This window comes from Phodopus roborovskii, unplaced genomic scaffold (assembly GCF_943737965.1).
Source record: "Phodopus roborovskii unplaced genomic scaffold, PHOROB, whole genome shotgun sequence".
Taxonomy (NCBI): Eukaryota; Metazoa; Chordata; class Mammalia; order Rodentia; family Cricetidae; genus Phodopus; species Phodopus roborovskii.
Genome location: NW_026125059.1, coordinates 1,087,738 through 1,108,728, shown reverse-complemented (window position 1 = coordinate 1,108,728; position 20,991 = coordinate 1,087,738). Strand labels below are relative to the sequence as shown.

At 46.1% G+C, this 20,991-nt stretch overlaps 1 protein-coding gene across 2 annotated transcripts; it reads right to left on the bottom strand.

Moving 5' to 3' along the window:
• Positions 1-3,348: 3,348 nt before the first annotated feature.
• Ythdf1 (YTH N6-methyladenosine RNA binding protein F1) lies at positions 3,349-19,877 on the bottom strand. Of its 2 annotated transcripts, none has more exons than XM_051184733.1 (5): positions 19,697-19,877; positions 19,298-19,322; positions 18,108-18,187; positions 9,952-11,472; positions 3,349-4,638 (listed from the first exon to the last, which is right to left on the bottom strand). In XM_051184733.1, exons 1-5 carry the CDS (start codon positions 19,721-19,723, stop codon positions 4,612-4,614), a joined length of 1,680 nt encoding a protein of 559 aa, XP_051040690.1. In that variant the 5' UTR covers positions 19,724-19,877; the 3' UTR covers positions 3,349-4,611. The 2 variants fall into 2 exon arrangements, with proteins under 2 accessions (XP_051040690.1, XP_051040695.1); XM_051184738.1 differs by lacking the exon at positions 19,697-19,877 and adding an exon at positions 12,598-12,695 and having other exon boundaries at positions 19,298-19,328.
• Positions 19,878-20,991: the final 1,114 nt, after the last annotated feature.

Here is a 20,991-nt window from a genome sequence, read left to right as displayed (position 1 = left end):
CAAGCTGCTGCTCTAATAACCCGCTGTGGATAACAGAGAAGTTCAGAGTAAACAGCAGCTAAGACTGTTCCCCCACGATACCCTGGAGCAAAGCATCCCCGATAGACTAATTTAGGAAGGCTGGTGGGGCAATTTGTCTTGTGGGCAACATTCACACTTACTCTCTTGGGCCTGTGCAGTGTCAGGAAGTCCCCCAGAAGGCTGGGTTGTCCAGCTCTGGCTCCCAGAGAGGCAAGGAAGAGACACAGTTTGGGATAGGGATGAGACCAACAGAGGGACTAGCCTAAGGATGCCCCACTGAGCAGAGATGGGCTTCACATGTCTCAGGGCTGTTTAAGACCTGCCATGCCCTATTCTTCCTGCAGAGTGTAAAGTCCCACCCAGATCTCATGCCCTTACTCTTCCTTAAGTCCAGACACAAAGGGCCAGCCTTGCACTGTGTCCCCAGCCGTTTGCACCCCCAAAGAGTTCCTGATTACCTGCCACACAGCAGAGCTCACAAGGCTCAGCCTCCTCTAGGTCTTGGAGCAGAAGGGGATGGGGTGTGACAGACACATAGCTCATCCACAGCACACCTGGCATCAGAGTTCCACACCAGTGTTGGTGACTGTCGGTCACTCTTTTATTCAGGGTGGCCTGGACCCTCGGGAAAAGAGAATGCTAACAGACACTGAGACTATACCACAGAAAGCAAGCAAGTCCAGTGAGAACCTTCTCACTTCAAGCTGCTCTTCAGCATGGCCACTGGAAGCCTGGATTTAATACTCCTTTCATGGAGATGGGCAGCCTGGTGATTTGGCAAGCCTGGCTCCTTCAGGTTCTAGATACAACATAGGAAACAAGCTTATTTTGTTCTCAACTCAGGCACCTAGCCCCACACCTCACAACTAGGAAGGGAATTAAGACTACTATACCCCATCTGAGAGATAAGTTGTGGCCTTTGGGGGGGGGAGGCTCTTCTATGCCCCCTCCTGGTTCTTCTTGGCAATACTCTTGAGTGGATGGTTATGAGCAGAAGGAAGATCCATAGCTAAAGGAAGCCTGGGTGGCTTTAAATAAACTTTGAATTGGCTTAAACAAAATTTCCTGTGTTGACAGGATGATGCTTAAAATAGCATGAAGGTTAACTGTTCAAATTCCTTTCCTAAAAGCTATAGAAAACTGTCAGTCATAGGGCTACAAAGTAAGGGGGGAAATCCCACTTTTATTTGCTTACATTGCTCCAGATTCTGGGGATACTCCACATCCAAATCATTTCCTACAGGTAGAACAAAGGAGGTCAAAGAGAAACTGTTTCTTTAGAGTTATGTGGCAAGGTCCAGTGACCTATGAAGGCACAACTAATTCCTTTCTCGCCTGTCTTTGTCAAGAGAGATTTCTGTCCTAAGCAAAGGAAGAGTACACCAATTCTGGATGTCAAGAATCCAAGGGGGCTGGAGAGATGGCTGAATGGTTAGGAACACTGACTGATTTTTCCAGAGGACCCAGGTTCGATTCCCAGCACCCCGATGGAGGCTCACAACTGTCTGTAGCTCCAGTCCCAGGGGATCTAACACCTTCACACCAATGTACATGAAGAAGAAAGAAGGAGAAGGAGGAGGAGGTAGGAGAAGGAGGAATCGAGAGGGACAAGAGATAGCTACCAACTGGAGTCCAAAAATGTATTCATCAAGGATGTCCATCAGTGTCCTCCAGCTTACCCAATGAAGAGCAGCAGGTGTGATCACCAGCACCACAGGCCCTCTATGAAGCTTCTAGAGACAGATCTCAACCAACAACCTTACTAAAGTTTTATGTGCTTTGGGGACAGTCGTGTTAAATCCGGCTTCAGGAAGGCAAATAAGAGCATCCTTAATGCCAACACAGCCTCTGACAAAGTGCCGGTGTTAATTACTGAAGTTTACCGAACAAATCTGGGCCTTCAGGCTCCCTTCCCCAAGGCCTACAACATCCCGACTCCACACAAGGGCATAAGGTGACAAGGTGGTAAGGGGGCAAGGGCACTGTCCGTTCATGACACAAAACCAGTCAACACCATTAGCCAGGGTCCCTGTCACCACCTCCAATTCTATGGTGACCACTGGTGCTTACCACACCCGTGGGAAGAGTCCTCCAGGCCTCCTACAGAGGGTGTCCTGTTCTTAGCACATGTCTCTGTGTACTTCTCAGAAAACTGCTCTCAAAACCAAGAATTCCTCATCTTTGGAACTCAAGGACCTCCAACACTCAAGTGACACAGTGAGAGCATAAAACACAGTTTTAAAAGCTGCTTCCCAAAATACAGGCAGTGCTTTGGAGTTGCAGTGTAAGTCAAAGCCAGACCCCTGTGCTCGCTCTTTCCGTATCAACCGTTACCTTCCAGGTAGAGGAAGCAAGTGTTTGTGCAAGCATGAAGAGAGCCCAGGTTCTCTACCTGAACCTCCAATGTCAAACTGAACAGCTATAGGCTGGCACGAAGGCACAGTCTGCAATCCCAGCAGCTAGGAGGTAGAGATCAGACTAGGAATTCAACACCAATCTGGATAACATGAGACCGTTTCCCGTTTCTACAAAAAAAAAAAAAAAAGAAAGAAAGAAAAAAGAGAAAGGTGGGTGTGTCACCATATTAAAGCTTGAATTTGTGGATTTCATTTGGAATTCTCCCCTGCAAGAAAAAATGCCGTGAACAAGCATTAAAACACTAAGAGGCCAGTACAATGGCTCAGAGGGCAAGGTGCTAACTGCCAAGCCTGATGAACTCAATTTGACCCCCTGGAACCCAGGTGGTACAAGGAATGAATCACCCACAAGTTGTCCTTTGACCTCCACAATCTTTAAGAAATGTTTTAGTATTCGAGATTTAGTTACTATTGGGAGTGTAATTTGAAAATTTAAGAATGTGCCAGGTGTGGTGGCAGCACACACCTTTAACCCTAGCACTGGGGAGGCAGGAGCAGGGGGATCTCTGTGAGTTAGAACTGTTGCAAGCCTGGTCTACCCAGTTGAGTTCCAGGACAGTCAGGACTACAGAGAAACCCTGACTTGAACCAGCCCCCTCCAAAAAAAAAAAAAAAAAAATGAAGATGGTAAGGGACAGATCAAGAAGTATCACTCTGGGGACAGGTGTGCAAGCTAGGTGACATATGGTTGCTAAACAGAGTTCTTCTATCTACGGTAGTATCTGCAAATTCTCATGAGGTTGAGGGATTGAATCTTAAGTCCTATTGATGGAACTACGAAAGCCCCTCTGTACTTCAGTACCCAGGGGTGAGCAAAACTGCAGCCTCTGGCTTCCACTGCTTAGGGCAGACTCCATAGAATTACAGCTGTAACAGAAACAAGAAACACAGCAGGGAAGACAAGAACACATAAATTTGCTCAACAGGTGTTTATTAAGGCTTGTATTCTCCTAGAGGACAGGTATCCGATGTTGTCCACGACTCCGTACAGGCAGTAACAGCTCGAGGAAGTGACACGTTCTAAATACAAGTCTAAATAATACAGTTTAAATGGTAACTGAGAGGGTCTTTTGGAGTAAATAGTTTCAGAAGGTATCTGCTCTCTAAGACAGTAAGGATCCTCTACAGTGGGCGCGTGCAGATTCAGTATGCGAGGGCGTCGGGCATGAGCACCACTTTCATGCTAACTCCAACTCCAGGTGGCAGTGAGCTCCTCCTCGGCTCCTCATTCCACAAAACATGATAGCAAATTTGTTTCCTAAAGAATTTTTTGCTTTTTTCACCCATTCAACAGGAAAAAAAAAAAAAAAATTAGACACACAGTGAAATTTACAGTGGCAGCAGCATCCATCACACTGCCTGTACTATCAGATCCTACATTTAAAGCTTAGCATTACTGGTATAAAAACTTGGACAGCATCAGGATTCTCAAGTGAAGAAAGAGGGCAACTAAAAATGATCTGCGAACAACTAAGAATGTCACAAGGCTGAACCAGACTTAAACACCTTCTATTTCCTTGCCACACAGCCCCAACCTCATGCAGTGGCAGATGGCGGCAAGGAGAGCCAGAGCACTGCCCTGTGCGGGCACTGAACTATGGACAGCTTCTCCATAGATAGCTGTGGTCACACTTGAAAACTAAAAGTTATCTGTCTAGTAGGAAACTCAAAAGGGCAGGTTAGCATTCTGATGGGTTCCACAGAAGTAAAATGGCAAGCCGCTTCAGTACTGTGAGGAGACGTCAACAGCACATGCTGAATGGGCTCTTTGTTTACTGAAAAGCAGTAGAGGGCAAGAAATATGAAGTATCCTATAGGGATATTAAATGACTGGATATAAGAGTAAGAACATAATTTCTGCCAAAATAAAAATCTTTGGGATGTATTAGGTGTTTTGTTTTGAAGAATATTTATATTTTGTATTAGGTCAATCTGACTGATAAGCTGACAAACAAAATACTCCTTTATTAGTGAGTTCTACAATATTATAATACATAGAAAAATACAAATGAATGCAGATCCATCTGGCAAAAATGAACTACAAAGATAAAGATGCAACAATCAACCCCGCACGAGGACGACACTGGAGCTGACTCGGAGACAGCACCAAGCATACAGCTTTAAAACTCTGTTTTCAAAGTCAACCATTAACCAAAACCAAACTGGTTTGTCCTTATTGTTTGTTTCGATTCTGCCTTTCCTGCAAAAAAGAAGAGGAGATGAGGTTAGCTCACGATTTGCAGGTGAGGATGAACAAGGTGAGATCTGAGGCCATTTCATGGGCTACAGCCAAAGACGGGGATGTGTGGACCTGGTTCTGAACTACAAGAAGCCTGGTTCCACAGACCAGGTAGGGGCCACCATCTACATTCCATGCACAGCAGGCATGGGGCTCTGTCCAATCATGTGTCCCCTACCCACTCATCCCATGTCTCCCCTCGCTCAACCCAGCCAGCTGTCCCTCATGTGCCAATCATGTTACTAAAGAAACAGAGTAGAGCAGGGTGGTGGTGGGTGCATACCTTTAACCACAGAACTCGGGAGGCAGAGGAAGGTGGATCTCTGTGAGTTCAAGGCCAGCCTGGTCTACAAATAGTTTCAGGACAGACTCTAAAGCTACACAGAGAAACCCTGTCTTGAAAAACAAAAAGAAACATGGTAGAACTATGAAGGCACCTGCACTCAAGGAAACAACTAGCATGCAAAGGACACTCCAGCACGCCTGGCACACAGAACAGTTTTCCTAAATCTTTCTCTCATTTTAACAAACCAATGACTTGGAAAACGCCACTCTATCCAACTAAAAAGAAAGCTCTGAAGTCAGAGCTAAGTAGGACATTAAGATAGATCCATCTAGTTTAAGCCCTTTCCACCAGCTCAAGTTCCCTCTGTGGCCTCAAGCAGTACTGACCGAACAGTGGCGCAGCTTGTCAACTTGCTGACCTCCTCCTTGCACAGACAGCTTCCCACCCCCATATTCATGACACACCAATCTGGGACTTACATCCAAACCCACTCCGGCTGTTTGTCTGCCTGGTTTCTGATCAAGTGGATCTATAAGCCACCTTGTCTTTCCTGACAATGCAGCATCTAAATTCAGCCCTTAACAGGGTCTCTGATGCAAGGAGCATGCACTACCATCCCCACACCAAGCACCACGTTCTGTCCTAACCCTTCCTAAGACCCTCTGTATAGCAATCACATACCTGCCTGCCTACCTGCCTTGCTCTCTCACACCCCTCATCCCTATTCTCCCTCATGTGCCACTGTCATACTATTGAGAAAGAGCATAGATACTGCACCTAGAGGTTAAAGGTTGGGTCCCTAACATGGTCGTCCTAGGAGTGAACCAAGAGAAAGCTGCTTGCAGAGTATCCACAGTTGTTCAGTTTGGATTGTTTGAGACAGGGTTTCACATACCTAAGGCTGGCCTTCACCTGCTGCTGATCCTCCTGCTCATATCTTCTAAGCATTGGAATCCATAGGTATGTGTCACCATACCTAACTACATTCAATGCATCTGAGTAGCATCTATACTTGTCTTTGGGACTAAGCTGAACTAAATAGATACCAGGCACAGAGACGACTACCATCTAGTCCAAAGGGAGGCCTCACCACTGTGAGTGTTCCTCTCACACCTTTGTGTGGCTCCAATCTCAAGGAAGTAGCAAAGCACCAGGGTCAATGAATAGGCAGATAACTACTAAGAATTCATAACCTCTACCCTGAAGTGTAATCCTGCTCAAGCAGAAGCCTGTCTCCCCTGAGTGCAACAGTGGCTAGTAAAGCATCGGGAGGAGGGACAGCATCTGGCTCCTTCAGCCCCACCAACAGATGTAGAGTCTGCCACCTGCTCTTTAAAGAAGCAACATTACTCAGAATTTCTTTTTTTTTGGGGGGGGGGAGGGCACTGCAGAAAGAAGAGCCCTTAGAGGCCCAGCAAACATGCTTGAGTATGTCCCTTAAGTTGTCTATTCCGTCTCTAAGTCAAAGGCTGCTCAGCTAAAGAGTGTGTATGTAACACACCCCTGAGGCTGTCAGACTAGGGTCAGAATACTGTAGCTATTTCCAGCCAACAGGCACTGTTGCCAACACTAAACTATCACTATTGTAAATACCCTAAGACCCTAAGGCAGGCAGGCCTGTCTCTATATAAATTAAACAAAACAAAACTGTATAGGGATGGCAAGGTGGCTGGCTCAGCAGGCTAGGGCATGTGCTGCCAAGCCTGACAACCTGGGTTTTATCCCCAGGACCCACATGACAAAAGGAGTGAACCGATCCCCATCCTTTTACACATACCCCACACAAATAAGTAAAATGTAGTAAGTAAATATAAATTAAAAAAAAAAAAAAAAGAAAAGGTATCTGAGTCTCAAAAGTAAAACAACAAAAACAGTGTGCCCAGCACCCAGTGCTGAGGGGACAGGGGCAGGTAGATCTCTGTGCGTCCAAGACTAGCCAGAGCTACATAGTGAGACCCTGTCTGGGGAAACAAGTTATTAGAACCAAGGCCAGCCCGGTCTACAAAGTGAGTTCCAGGACAGCCAGGGCTACATAAAGAAACTTGTCTCAAAGAATGAACGAAGGAAGGAAAGAACGAATCAAAGAAAGGGAGAAAGGAAGTAAGCATGGATGGATGGGAGAGAGGGAGGGAAGGAGGAAGGAAATGAGCATATTTTCAATTTATAGCTGGACAGGAAAACTCTGAGGGGAGAACTCTGAAAGGTCTGTTAATGATGAATATAAAATGGGTCTGTCCTCAGGTCTGCCCCTTGGGAAATTCTCCAGGGGCTCAAGCATTTTGCAAGCACATTTGAGTACAGAGAATGGAGCAGCTCTTCACTCTTTTGAGACAGGGAACTCACAGAAGTCCACTTACCTCTGTCCCCTGAGTGCTGGGATTACAGGTATATGCTACCATGCCTGGTTTACCACTTGATTCCTCAGCATCCCAGACTCAATCGCAAGCCACCTAGGATGCCAACTCCTAGATGAACCTATAGCCCTGCCTCCTGGGAGAAAAATGGAGTATCTGGTAGGCAGCTGGCATAAGGCACAGCAAAGGTATAACTCATCTAAGGACTGTCCCACAAAGGGGTAAAGAGATGCTTGAAATTCCACCAGGACCACTTTAAAAAAAAAAAAAAAAAGTATTCATTTGTTTTCTTCAATACAACAACTTAGCATTAAATTGCACGGATGAAAAGTGTTATGGCTGGGCTGTCACAGTTTAGGCCACCAGTCCTCCCTAGGATGCTCTTCATGATGACCTCCAGTATACTTCAGGAGGTGTATATCAGGGACCCTGACCATAACATGCCAATGGTTGCAACCCCCTGCAGGTCACTCAAAAGGCTTATCATAATAAGATCAGAGCTAGCCGAGATCTGACAGACAATGCTGTCTAAGAATCCAGTTTATAATTTAAGTTTTAAGATGGCAGAATTACGGAGATGGGTTTGGTTCCCAGCACCCACATCCATCTCTAAGTGCAGTTCCATTGGATCTGACGCCCTTTTCTCACTTCTGCAAGCAACTGCACATGTGATGCTTATAAACTTATGAAGATATACATACATAAAAACTTTTGAAAATTCAGTTGAACAGTTTAAAAACAAACGAAAAACAAATTTTAAGATACAGCCAGTTGAGGGGCAGAATTTTATCCCTAAGCCTATCACCAATCTCTGAGACCTAAAACATTTTTAAAAGAACTGAATGTTCTTGTTTTGTTTTTTGAGATTTTATTTACTTTTATGTATATGAGTATTTTGCCTGAATGTATAGGTCTATGGACTGTATTGAGTACAGTGCCTTCAAAGGTCAGAAGATGGCATCAGATCCTATGGGACAGGGGTTACAGTTGTTAGCTGCCACATGGGTGGTAGCAACTGAACCTAAGCAGTCTAGAATAACAGCCTACACTCTTATTCGAGGAACCATCTCTCCATCCCCACCCAGTACATTTTAATGGCACTTTAATGATTCAGTATTTTAAAACAGAGCATAAAAACACATGTGCACACAAACAGCTAGCCACCAGATAAAGGGACCAAAATAGCTATCTACTAGATAGATAAAAGAGGACCTAAATTTCATTCACTATTCCTGTTTTAATGAAGGCAGATGCAGCACTAACAATACTGTGCTAAGACAGTGGTCCCAGATGGTCTGATTATAGATGTCCCAGTCATCTTTGGTTTGGTTTTACTAGTGATGCTAGTAAAACAAAGTCACTAACAACCCATTTCTAAGAACATATATCACTGTTAAGGAATGCCTGTTATTTTATACCTAAAAAGCTAAACCTATAAGCCAGGAGGTGGTGGCCCATGCCTTTAATCCCAGCACTTGGGGAGGCAGAGGTAGGCAGATCTGAGTTTGAGGCCAGCATGGCCTACAGAAAAACCCTGTCTTGAAGGACCAAAAAAAAAAAAAAAAAAAAAGGTAAGCCTACATAACTTCAGTTTTGAAATAAATGTCATCCTTTTCTTAATGCTTTATCACTACTTTTTATCACTACTTGATTGTGATGAGGGTAACTTTTTTGGCGGGGGAAGGGTTCAAGAGACAGGGTTTCTTCTGTGGCTTTGGAGGCTGTCCTGGAAATGTAAGGGTTTTTTTTAATCTTCATTTTTTTGTTGTTGTTTTTCATGTTTTTTAATGGTTTTATATTGTCTTGTTTTGAGACAGGATCTCTCTATGTAACTCTGACTTGTCCAGGAACTAATTATGCAGACCAAGTTGGCCTTAACTCAGAGACCCACCTGCCCCTGATTCCCGAGTGCTGGGATTAAAGGCGTGTGCCACCACAGCCCAGCTGTCTCATTTTTGAAAACCTTTTGTTCTAAAGAGCAAATGGACCTAGCAATATAACCATAACCATTAATTATAAATCATCTGGATTCCAAATCTGCTTCCTATTCACCCCCCCCCCCCAATTCTTCTTAGTACTTAAATGATGTGGGTTTAAGGTTTCCCAAACTGCGGGCCTTTTGAGTTCCTAAAAGGAAAACAGAAAATGACCTTAAGCCCAGAGCTTCTAACTGCTATGTAGCATTGTTCAGACATGAATGCTTGGGTGGGGGGACATTAAGGCATAGCCAATGTCTACTACATGGGCAGTCTCCTTGGCCTCCCTGGTGCCACATGAATGCCAACTTCTAAGAATGCTTACTGGACAAAAGCTAGAAAGAACCAAGATCATGATCCAGAAAGTAGCTTCCCTATATTCTTTGTTCTTAAGTAGGTACACAACAGTCCAGATGACCCTGTCTCATGATGTGGAAGTAACAGATTTTTATTGACATCCACTCAAATATCACACTACTGGCTCATCCAATGATGTGATAGCTAAGTTAAGAGTAAGAGATGACACTTGTGCTGAGACTGCTCTAAGGCCGGCCTGGAACATGTCACCGGACCATGGACAAACTGCCCATTACTTACTGGGCGGTCATCTGGCATGCAGACACAAGACACATCTAACAGGCGCCTAAGGGCGACTCACCTTGCGCACCACCTCCTCTTCCTCCTGGCGCTTCTCATAATGAGAAAAGTCGTCAAAGATGGAGGTTGTGTGCTTGTATGAAGCAATAATTTTCAGCACTTGTTTTGCTTTTTCTAAGGGTACTTCCTGTGTATCACGGGAGTTTGTGACAGGTTTGTTGTCATTATTCTCAAGTCTGATGTGCCGCAGTTGGTTATTGGGCACATCCTTGACAAAAATCCACTTCACATCAAACTTCCCCTTCCATTTGTCCTGGGACCAGACCCCAGCACTGGTGCCGTAGTCCACAGGGGACTTCATCTCTGCTACCCCACAGAAATGTCCACTCCCATTGACACTGAAGAGTAAGTAAACAGGCCCCTTGCTGCTCATGGAGCGGAAGGCGCCATCCAGGCGCTTGTTGCCATGTTCAGTGCTACACCAGATGGAGTACTTGATGGAGCGGTGGATGTCGTCCTCAGAATAGCTCTTGATGATGAACACCCGCCCACTCTTAAGATTCCAGTCGAACTCTTTAGGATTATAACTGTGGGCAGCTTTCAGTTTCTCCAGGACAGGGTGGGATTCTACACTTGGGGTAGAAGTAGGTTGGGCATTTCCAACAGAGTTACTGTCACTGTTGGACACTCCACTCTGCCCAAATGCTGCATTTCTGTTTCGAGGAGCCACCCAGCGGGGTTGAATTGGTTGCTGAGGGCTCTGATACTGTGGCTGGACCAAGGGTGAGGGCTGAACAGGGAGAGGCTGAGCTACCTGCTGGGGCTGCGGGGCAGCCTGGGGAGATGGTGTCTGCTGGGGGGCCGAGGCCTTTGAAACAGGGCCCTTGTTATCCCAAGTACCAATGTCCATGTTATGCTTTATAGGTGGAGGAGGCAAAGCACCCCCCACTATCGGACCACTCTTTGTTTTCATCTTAGGCTGCGGTTTTGCAGGCTTGCTGGCAATGGCTGCCCATGAAGTTGGTTTTGAAACTGGCATGTTTACATTTGTCCCACCATTGCCAGAAAGGACACCAGTCAGTGCCACACTGTTGACAACTGAACCCACCGTCTTAACTGCAGAGGTGGTAACATCCCCAATCTTCAGGCCAACCATGCCCTGCTCCAGACTGTTCATCCCAGGGGCCTTGTTAAGGGCATCACTGTGAAACCCTGTCTGCCCATCAACAACTGTGCCACCAAGGGAGCTTGGTGGGTAAGTGTAACTGTTCCCATAGGCTGAGTTCTGAGTCTGCTGCCCCTGAGAACCACTTGTCCCCCATGCTGAGAATGCAGGGTTTTCAGGGAAAAAATTAAATCTGTGCTGGTAAATGTTGTTTCCCAGACCTCCCGGCTGCCCAAAAACAGCATCATGCATGAAGTGATGGTCTCCATTACTAAGTTGTCCATAGGTTGTGAGGTATGGGATGGGAGGGTCCCCTGCAGTGGACCATGGTGCCTCACTGAGGGAATAAGGAAATCCAATGGATGGTGGGTAGTAGCTGGACAGATAAGGATCACTCATCGAGGGGTAACTGTTACTCTGTGAAAACAAAACAGGTGATAAGTTAGATTCCTGTCATATAGTCCATCATGCCAACCACCTCATACACAGGCAGAGCAGAAACAAGCCTTATAACACAGAATTATTTTTTCCTAAATGAAAGCTATGAGTTGCCAATGTCAAAACAAAAGTAGAGATTCAGAGAAATTAGTAACAAATGTAACTCAAGCTACTGCCTCAAAATACAAATCCTCTATGGGTAGCGATAGCAAATGCCTCCAATCCCAGCACTCAGGAGACAGACGCAGGCAGATCTGAGTTCGAGGCCAGCCTGGTGTACACAGTGTGTTTTGGGACAGCCAGGGCCACACATAGAAACCCTGCCTCAAAAAAGCAAGATATAAAAAACAAAAATACAAAGCCTCCTTTGTATCTGAACTCAGGTGATATGACCCAGCCAAAGTAGCCTTTTGCCTTCACCATCAGAGGAATCCAACCCAAGGCTGCAGTAGTGTTTATAAATGAACACTGGTAACGGAGCAAAGCATGAGGACAGCTTTAACAATGCTCTGAGATGACTCTACAGTCAATTAGGACCAGCAGGTTCCAGCTCACTGGCCTACTGACATACCTGAGCACTGGTACTCATGTCACCCTTCAAGATTCTCTTCTATACAACATTCCTGATAGCTGGGTTTTTGAGGGTCTGTCCTTCCCATTTCATGGGTTCCTGAACACACTCATGGGTGCTCAGAGAGAGTGGAGCATGGACTCCTTGGCTGGTTCTAATGGCTTTGCCAATATCAAGTCCCTGGAGTTTAAGAGGCCTGTTGTGAGTCTTCCTAAGCCCCAACTCTACCTGCAGAAGGAGCTTCTGAGAGGGGCTTTAAGGAATAGGCTACAGGGCAGAATGATATAGGGGAGGATGGAATGCTTCACCATCTTGATCTCTAGTAGCCTTACTATAGCTCTAAGAAGTTGCCTAGGCTACAGGGGTAGAGTTGGAAGTTGGCAGCTCTAGGATAACATCTCTTTGGAGACACTGAGCTGAGGTTTGGTCAGAATTTGGCTCCCCACACCTGGTCCACAGGCACTGTAACAGAGGTGCTTTGGGCTCAATTTCAGTTTTTACTTCAACCCCACCAACAGACTAGTTTCTATTACCTCCATTGTATTTCTTTTCAATCTCTGAAAGTGAAGCATCAGTGAGGTAAATGAAGATACGTTCCTAGAGTGGCAATCTGTGCTCAGGGTGGACATGTCTAGCGAAGTAAGAAAGCTCCACTTAGCACCATACCATTTCAGAACTATCATTTAACACTTAGTAATTGTTTCCCTAGTAATGAAAACTTTTAGCATCTACAAACAGGTCATCATAAATATTCATAAACATGAAAAACAAAAACAACAACAAAAAACCTCAAGTCCATCTTTTTCTAAAAGGATTTCAGTGATTCTGGGTCCTCCATTGCAACCTCCTGTCATATCTCCCTCCCAGCATCCTTCAAAGGAGCCTGAGCAGCAGGACAGGAGGAAGAAACCAGTGAGGTCTGGTAGACAGAAGACTTCCTTTGTGAGGGAATCATACAGGTGCCTTTGATGGATTCAAAACTTCCAAAGGAAGACTGGCCCACCTGAGCAACCATGTTAATGCATGAGAAGGGCAAATGGAAAGGGAGATGGTGGTTCCTACCCCCCACCCCACACTTCCCCTCCTGCCACAAACCAACAGAGAAACAGCAATAAGGATTCAGAAAAGATCTCAAGTCACTCTGACTTACACTTAAGCCTTAACTGAGAACAACACAATATAGGCTTAAGACCCATCACATTCAGCATATCTCTCAAAGCCCACCTGAAGTATTACCATCCAAAGAACTCATATAACACACAGGTTACACACAGAGCTACACGAACAGCCTACCATGCACTCAAACTACACAACAGGTAATCCCCACTATTCCACAGCCTATACTGCCTAACACAGTAGATTCAAGCACAACACCTCCCTAACATCCCACCCCAAATCCTAAAATTGTACTTCAGATCCTTACACAAAGGTTCTAGGTAACTAAATTCCTCTGCAAAAAGTCATCACACCTCAAGACAAGAGTGTGATGACTCAACTAGGAACACACATGTAGGACAGAGGCAGCAGAGAAGACATGCAGCCAGTGTAGCCTGGAAGGCACAGCCTTGGGAAGACCTCTGCTTCCTTGAGTTGTCAAATGGAGAAGAAGGAATAAGCAATGATAAAATTAAACCCCAAGGAAAAGGTAAAAATCACAGATAAAAAGGCCACAGTTTAGTAAGGTCCCCTGTAAAGTGCTGCAGGCATCCAGGAGGTTGACCAAACACCTAACCACACCCTCCCTCTGCCTGTGAACCAGCAGCCCCACATCTAATTCTCCTCATCCTGAGAGGCCACTGTAAAATTGTCCAATCCCAGTTTCTACCAGTTTCCATTACCTCCACCACATTCCCTTTCAATCTCTGCAAGTGAAGCATCAGACTACTGTGTGAAGCTACCTCAACCAGGCCATTTTATGCAGAGGAAACCTGCAGCTGCTGCTCCTGTCTCTGTAAGTCAGCCTGAATGCTAGTCCGGGTGTACACCTTTCCTGGGGGGAGTGCTTTCCATCAGTCTGCAGTATATGCTGTCTGCTTTGTTTACATGTGTGGTAACTTACTTCAAATACACTCCGGAAATAAATACACCAAGGCTACCGGTAAAGCATGCAAAGCCCATCCAAACCCTCCACCTCTCTCTGTATAGCCAGGCACAAGCTTGGGTTTATACTCACTTGTAAAAAGCCTCAGGCAAGGCAGTCCTTCTGGCTTGGTAGCTCCACAGGGTAGTCTAAGCTACCACTAAGAAGTGGTTATCAGAGACACAGCTGAATAAACTAAGTTACACAAGCAAACTCACAAGTTGCTCTTCACACATGAAACCTCTGAGTTGGAACGCTTGGGTTCCCACAGCAATTATCAGACTGCTGGGTAGTACCATATCTAAGATTTCTAATCAAAGCCTGGGTACAACAGGACCACACAAGGGAGGCAAACACATCTTCCTGGCAAAGCCAGAGCTCACTGACAGATGAAAATACAACTCAGAACTCTTAGGTCTCTTCTTCCTCCTAACTTGAAAATTAAATGAACAAAATAGATACTCCAAAGAATTAAAGAAAATTTAAATGATCATGGCTGTATCCCCAGGTTATCTGAAAACAGTAAAGTATAATAAAGCCATAAATGTCTTTTAGAATTAAGAAAAAAAAAAGAAAATTCAATCGAACTTCAATTACCTTAACTGACAAGGATGGGGGATGGGGACAAGACAGACAGACAGGACAATTCTGAATGGCTACAACACTTCCTCTGCCCTTTTTTCCTGAGACCACTTGAACAATAAGGTAAGTGGACATCAGAGTGACTGACAGATCATCTCTGGATTGTGCTAAGACACATGCACGTCATTGAATCAAGTCAATTATGTGAAAGGAGACAGAGGGTGCAAGGCTCAAAAGTGACCATGTGACTAGGATTCCTGGGAACTGCTCTGTCAATCAGTGCTACTACATTTGTTTCAGGAGACGTTAGAGAAAAACCTGACCACTACACATTGACTCATCAGGCACCTTCTTGGTCTTCAAGGCTGAACCTTCTCAGACTGTAATGTCAGTCCCTTATCTGGCTGATACAGCAGTTTCTGACAAGGAATTGCTATATCTGTTTAAGCGATTCACTAAGGAGTAAGTAAAGACCCACTGTACCTTTTCATTGCCCTTCTGGGAAGCTGTAGTGGTAGCAAATCCCTCCTTACTGGGTACCACCACTGGGCCTTTAAGGAAGCTTATGTACACACAGCCACAAAAAAATCCAAGCCAGACACAGGCTAGCCAAGCACATATGTGCTAATCCTGAGCCTACCAGAAATGCCTAGACATGGCAGTGACTCAAGTATCAAGTTTCTCCCAGATTTTCACAAACAGAGGCTGCATATGCCCTAACAAGGCACAGCATTATTTAACTTAACTCTGGGCTACAGGTGCAAATAAACAAACAAACAAAACAAAACAAAAAGCACAAAGCCTGATAAAACCTTGGGTGACTAAGTAGACTCAATTTTCAAGATAAACTAAGAGCTCCAAGGCCAGCAGTTCCTCACAAGGGAGTACAGAGGTGCAAACTTCAATGTGGCCACATGAAACAACACAGTGACAGTGTCCATCAAGCATTCTGAGCAGTCTTTGGGCACTAGGATGTACTATAGAAAAGCAGGGAAGCAGATGGCCTTCTGGCTCCACATGAAGAGACAAGCAACACAAAGACAAGCCAGCAGAGCAATGACCAAAGACTCCAGCTTCTCCAGACAGGTGAAGGGCCATGCTGGTCCTCAGCAGTTTCATTCTTAAGCAAAAGCCTGAAAGCTTCCTGTGTTGCTACTTTCTACCTATCTCTTAACCAAACTAGGCATTTCTAGAAAATCTACCATCAGGAGCACACATTTGTTAAGTACTTTGCTAAAAGTACACATCTGACATGAAGGAGCTTCTTTAAAGCTATTCACTGGGAGTGCTTGCTACCTTGAAGAATATCCCTTCTCATGGCTTCCACAAGGGAAGACCGCAGTGGCGTGCAATTGACAGCAGGGAAGGAAGGGGGGAGGGTGCTTGACTCCAATATAAAAAAAAAAAATCCTCCTCCCAAATATTCCATGAACCCCTAATTTATAAAGACACAATTCAAATATATTAATGCAATCCTTGTTCCTTGTTTTTGGTTAATATTTAGTACACACCACTTATAAGAAAACCAAGAAATACAATATTCCAAAGAACAGGTTTAACTTTTTGTTCTTGCCATGGCCAACAGCTCATGACTAAAGCCAAGTCAGTTCTGCAACACTATACACTGCTCATCAGAGGCAACCATGCAACCTTATAGGTTAATGCTTCTGAGATGCTGAAAGTAGTGGGAAAGAAGATGGAGAAAAGTTGTAAAATGCTCTAAGATGATCTAGGAGGGGCAGAGAAGCAAAAACAAAAACAAAGGCTGGAAGGAAAAATCCATTTCCTTCCAGTACAAGGACCAGGCAAAACCTTACTTTACTCTAAATATGCAACATGCATTTAAAAGTAATAGTCACTATGGTTAAACCTAAATTTCAATTGCCTATTGCTTTTTGTTTGAACTCAGAGACCCAACTGCCTTTACCTTTGAGTATTGGGATCAAAGGTACATCATGCCCAGCTTGCCTATGGCTTTTAACCATGGCAATTAAACTGCCAGAAGGCTTCTTGCAGACAATTTTTGTGGGAAGCTAATCAGAGAATCTAGTGGGTGGAGCTATGATTATGAGGATATAATTGATCCTACAGGCAGGAACAGCCAAAACAATGCTTTGGCACAAAATGCCCATGGCCCAGTAAGTTAGGTGGAAGAGAGGACATGGGGGAACCGGTGCACGATGGGGAAGTGTGAAGCTGTTATGATCAACATATACTGTATGAACATATGAGATTTTCAAAAGGTAAATACAAAAATGTTTTTAATTGTCTGGGGCTAGAGAGATGGCTCCGAAGTTGAGACTTGCTGCTCTTACAGAAGACTACAGTTCAGTTCCCAGCACCCTGTAGGCAGTTCACCTGTATGTTCACCTTCAGCTCCAGAGGATCTAACAACCTCTTCTAGATTCCAAGGTTACTTGTGCATGTACACGTTCCAGTGCCCAAGGCCATATAAACACTTAAACAATGAAAGTCTTGGGGAGATGGCTCAGTTTAAAATGACTGCCGCCCAAGCTTTAGGACCAGAGTTTGAGTACCCCCAAACCCACATAATTGCCAGGTAAGTATGGTGGCCTACTTGTAAAGACAGGGGATTCCCAAAGCAATTGAAACTTAGCCACACTGGCAAATTCTAGGTTTAAGCAACCCTGCATCACTGAATAAGGTAGAAAGGTGACAGGACAGGAGTCCCCACATCAACATCAGGCCTATCCATGCATTCGACACCCCCCCACCTTGATAGACACATACCTGTACCCACAAACATACCCATGGAAACGGGAAGGGGAGAAGTGCTTCATGGCCCCAAAGGTAAGAATCCTGAATTACCTGAGAACATAGGCCCTTGAAGCTTGCTGGACAATATACGCACATTCTCTCTAAAGACCAATCTCCCAAAAAGCCTAAGAGCAGTTCTAATAATTTTTTCATGTAAAAGGAATCTAAGGTTCTAGGAAGGCAAGTCACCTGATGCACAGAAAAGGGATCTGCTGCACTGCCCAGTGCTTAGCTACTCTCCTAGATCCTAACTCCAAACCCCCAGAAACAAAATGAACATGGTACAAAGCTTCAGAGAACCAGCACTCCTTTACACCATAAAAAAACACTCTATCCCCAGCCCACATATGCTGAGGGTCAACAAGAAGTCTACCTGTACCCAATCTCAGTGGGGTCCTATTCTTCAGGGAGAAACTATCATCACCCTGGCCTCAGGCCAAGCAGGAAGACCTGCTTAAATCAACTTTTCAAGACCATTCTATCATTTTACTACTTCCTAGCCTGCTTCTTTCATGTTTAGGGTGGGAAAATAGAAATATAATAGTAAAGGTGTTACAAACAAAATCATTTAAAAACAACAACAAGCTAATAAAATGAACTCACCGGATTGGACTGTCCAGAAAGGTAGGGCTCAAAGTCATTGTCATGAACTGTGTCCTTTTGATGTAAAGAACCATTTTGCACTAGAACAAGAAGTTGCAAAATATTATTTCCAGGCTCTAAAAAAATCCTCTTAAGCATGGGAACCTTAGTGAAGTCTACAATCTTACTTCAAAATAGGTACACTCTCTAGAGCTGATGTTTACATGCCTAATTAGACTAGCACTGCACAACTTTCTATAAATTACATTTTTATAAAGACATAATCATAATTTGGTCAGGTCATTTTGTTGCAGATAAAAATGAATGGCAAGAAACTTACAGCCAGACTTTTGAGGGTGTTGTGATGCCCTGCCCCCACCCCAGAGCCCCATATGTTTGCAAGTGCTCTCTATCACTGACCCCCAGCTGAGGAAATCGACAGGGTCTCAGAAGATCTATGCCAGGAAAACAGAGTACACACGCTCTAAGAGCCCAGATATGCATGGAGATCTGAAGAGGGCAGGATGCTCAGTTGGAAAGGGCTGTAACCCAAGCTCACTATCATCTGACTCTCCACTTACTTTCCACTGTTACAGTGCACAGCCAGTAAAGGAAAGGAAAGGAATGGTAAATAAAGTGTTGGGCCTTTTCCAACCTTAAAACACGATGAACCATATTTGGTTACGTCCAAGTAACAACAACATGCAGTGGCTAAAAAGTCTTCCAAGCAAACGTTTTAGTGTCACTTTCCAAGGCTGAATTTTGGGGGTTTATTACAAGTCAGGATATCACAGATGACAAATAAACTTAGAATGACTGTAACTTAGGGTAGAGGGCAGAGCCCCAGAGGCCCATAGGCTTGCTGACTCTCCCAAAGAACCATCCACTACCTAGCAACAGAGAACCATCATCATTCAGCCCCGTAGCCTCTGCGGCGGTGTCTTATCACCATTTCCTTCCCAACCAGGTAACTGTTCTCGCAGAGTGAAGAAGGGAGGGATGAAGTACTCCGGGTACGCCTTTATTTTCTCGTCGTCCCCCCCACCCCTAATCTGTCAAACATCCCGGAAATGGAAAGTTTCGTGTCCGAACTGACGGAGGAAACTTAAGTTTTCGGATTCCAGGCAAGGATGACGGACTTTCTCTAGTCCACGCGGACTGACGCCGCCCGGTTCTCCTCCAAAGTCGACTTCCCGGAACTCTCCACTCACCTTTATTATCTTGTCCTTTTGTTCTCTGCGTCGCCGCAGGTCAGGATGTGCGGGTGGACACCACCCAGCCCGGGAAAGGAAACACAAAAGTTACTATCCAGAGAAAGCTCCGCCGAGGCGATACGAACCCGGCCCGGCCTCCAGCTCTCCCGGACTCTGACCCCGGCCCGGCCCGGCCCGGCCCGGCCCGGCCCGGCGGACCCCGCCGTCGGAACCCCTAACTCCGGCCGGGCCTGGTCTCCAGGTCCTCGGCCCGGAGACCCAAGCCCTGACCCGGCCTCTCGGCTCCCGGCCCGGACCCCGCACCCCCAGCCCAGCTTCCAGGTCCCCGGCGCGGCCCAGACCGCGACCTCAGTTCGTGGCCGGGGCCTCGCGGCCGTGGTCCCGAGACGCCCCTACCTGGGGGTCCACGCTGGTGGCCGACATGCTTCATGAACAGCGCGGCGCGGGACCGGGGCGCCGCCGCCGGCTCGGGACTCCCGCGAGGCCGGGCCTGTCACGCCGCGCGCGGCCCCGGGCCCCGCCGCCAATCCTGCGGGAGCGGCCGGGCGCGGCGGCAGCTGTGGGCACGCGGGCCGGAACAGCGGGCGGCAGCGGGAGGAAGCGGACAGGCTGAGGGGGTAGCCAACTCCAATGGCGGCCGCGGCGGCGGGGACGAGGCTGCGCGACGTCAGCGCGCGGGGCAGGCCGGGAGCGCCGTCGAGCCGCCACCATTGCGCCTGCGCGCAGCCGCTCCTCGGCCAGGATTTCGCGCTTGGGACTCAGTCTGGCGCTGGAGGGGCGGGGCCGGGCGGGACGGGGCGGAGGGAAGAGTCGGGGGTCACGTGGGACTCCCGGGGCGGCGCCTATTGGAGGAGGAGGAGGAGGGTGGATGTGGCTAAACTATACCTGTCCCAGCGGCGCCGAGAGTTTTGCTGGTGCTGTGCAAGCCTCCTTGGTTGCCCCGCGACAATCGGGGCCTGAGAGAGGAGTACCAGTACGTAACCGGCGTTGGCGTTCTGTCACCTAAGAGGAAAAAGCTAGACAGCCCGCCGCTTTGAGCTCCAAATTCGTGGGGAAGCCCCGTTCATTTTTCACCCCTCTCAGTCCCCAGTAAAGAACTCAGCCCACTAGACATTCACTTTTAGGCAGGCTCCTTGCTCAGTGAACCTGTTTCCACACACACGCTCCTCCTTCTTACCTACTCCACAGCAGGTATCATAATTATTAATTAAAAAGGTTTATTTGAGGGCTGGATTGGTTCCCAACACCCACATGGTGGCTCACAATTGCCTGTATCTCCAGTCCCAGGGGTTCCAAAACCCTCTTCTGGCGTTGGATGTGCACATGGTTCACATACAGACAAGCAGGCACACACGCATATAAAATAAAACAAATATTTTAAATGTAATTGTTAAAAGATATATTAACTTTTACTTTTTCTGTGTATGAGTGCGTTGACTGCTCGCATGTAAATGCACCATATGTGTGCCTGATGCTCAGGGAAGTCAGAAGAGGGTGCCAGGTGCCCTGGAACTAGACTTACAGATGGTTCTGACCTCTCAAATGTGTGCTGAGAATTGAACCTGAATTCTCTGAAAGAGCAGCAAGTGCTCTTAAGCCCTGAGCCATCTCTCCAGCCCCTTTAAAAAAAAAAAAATTATGTTTGTGAGGGTTTTTGTTTTGTTTTGTTTTGTTTTTGCATGTATATATGT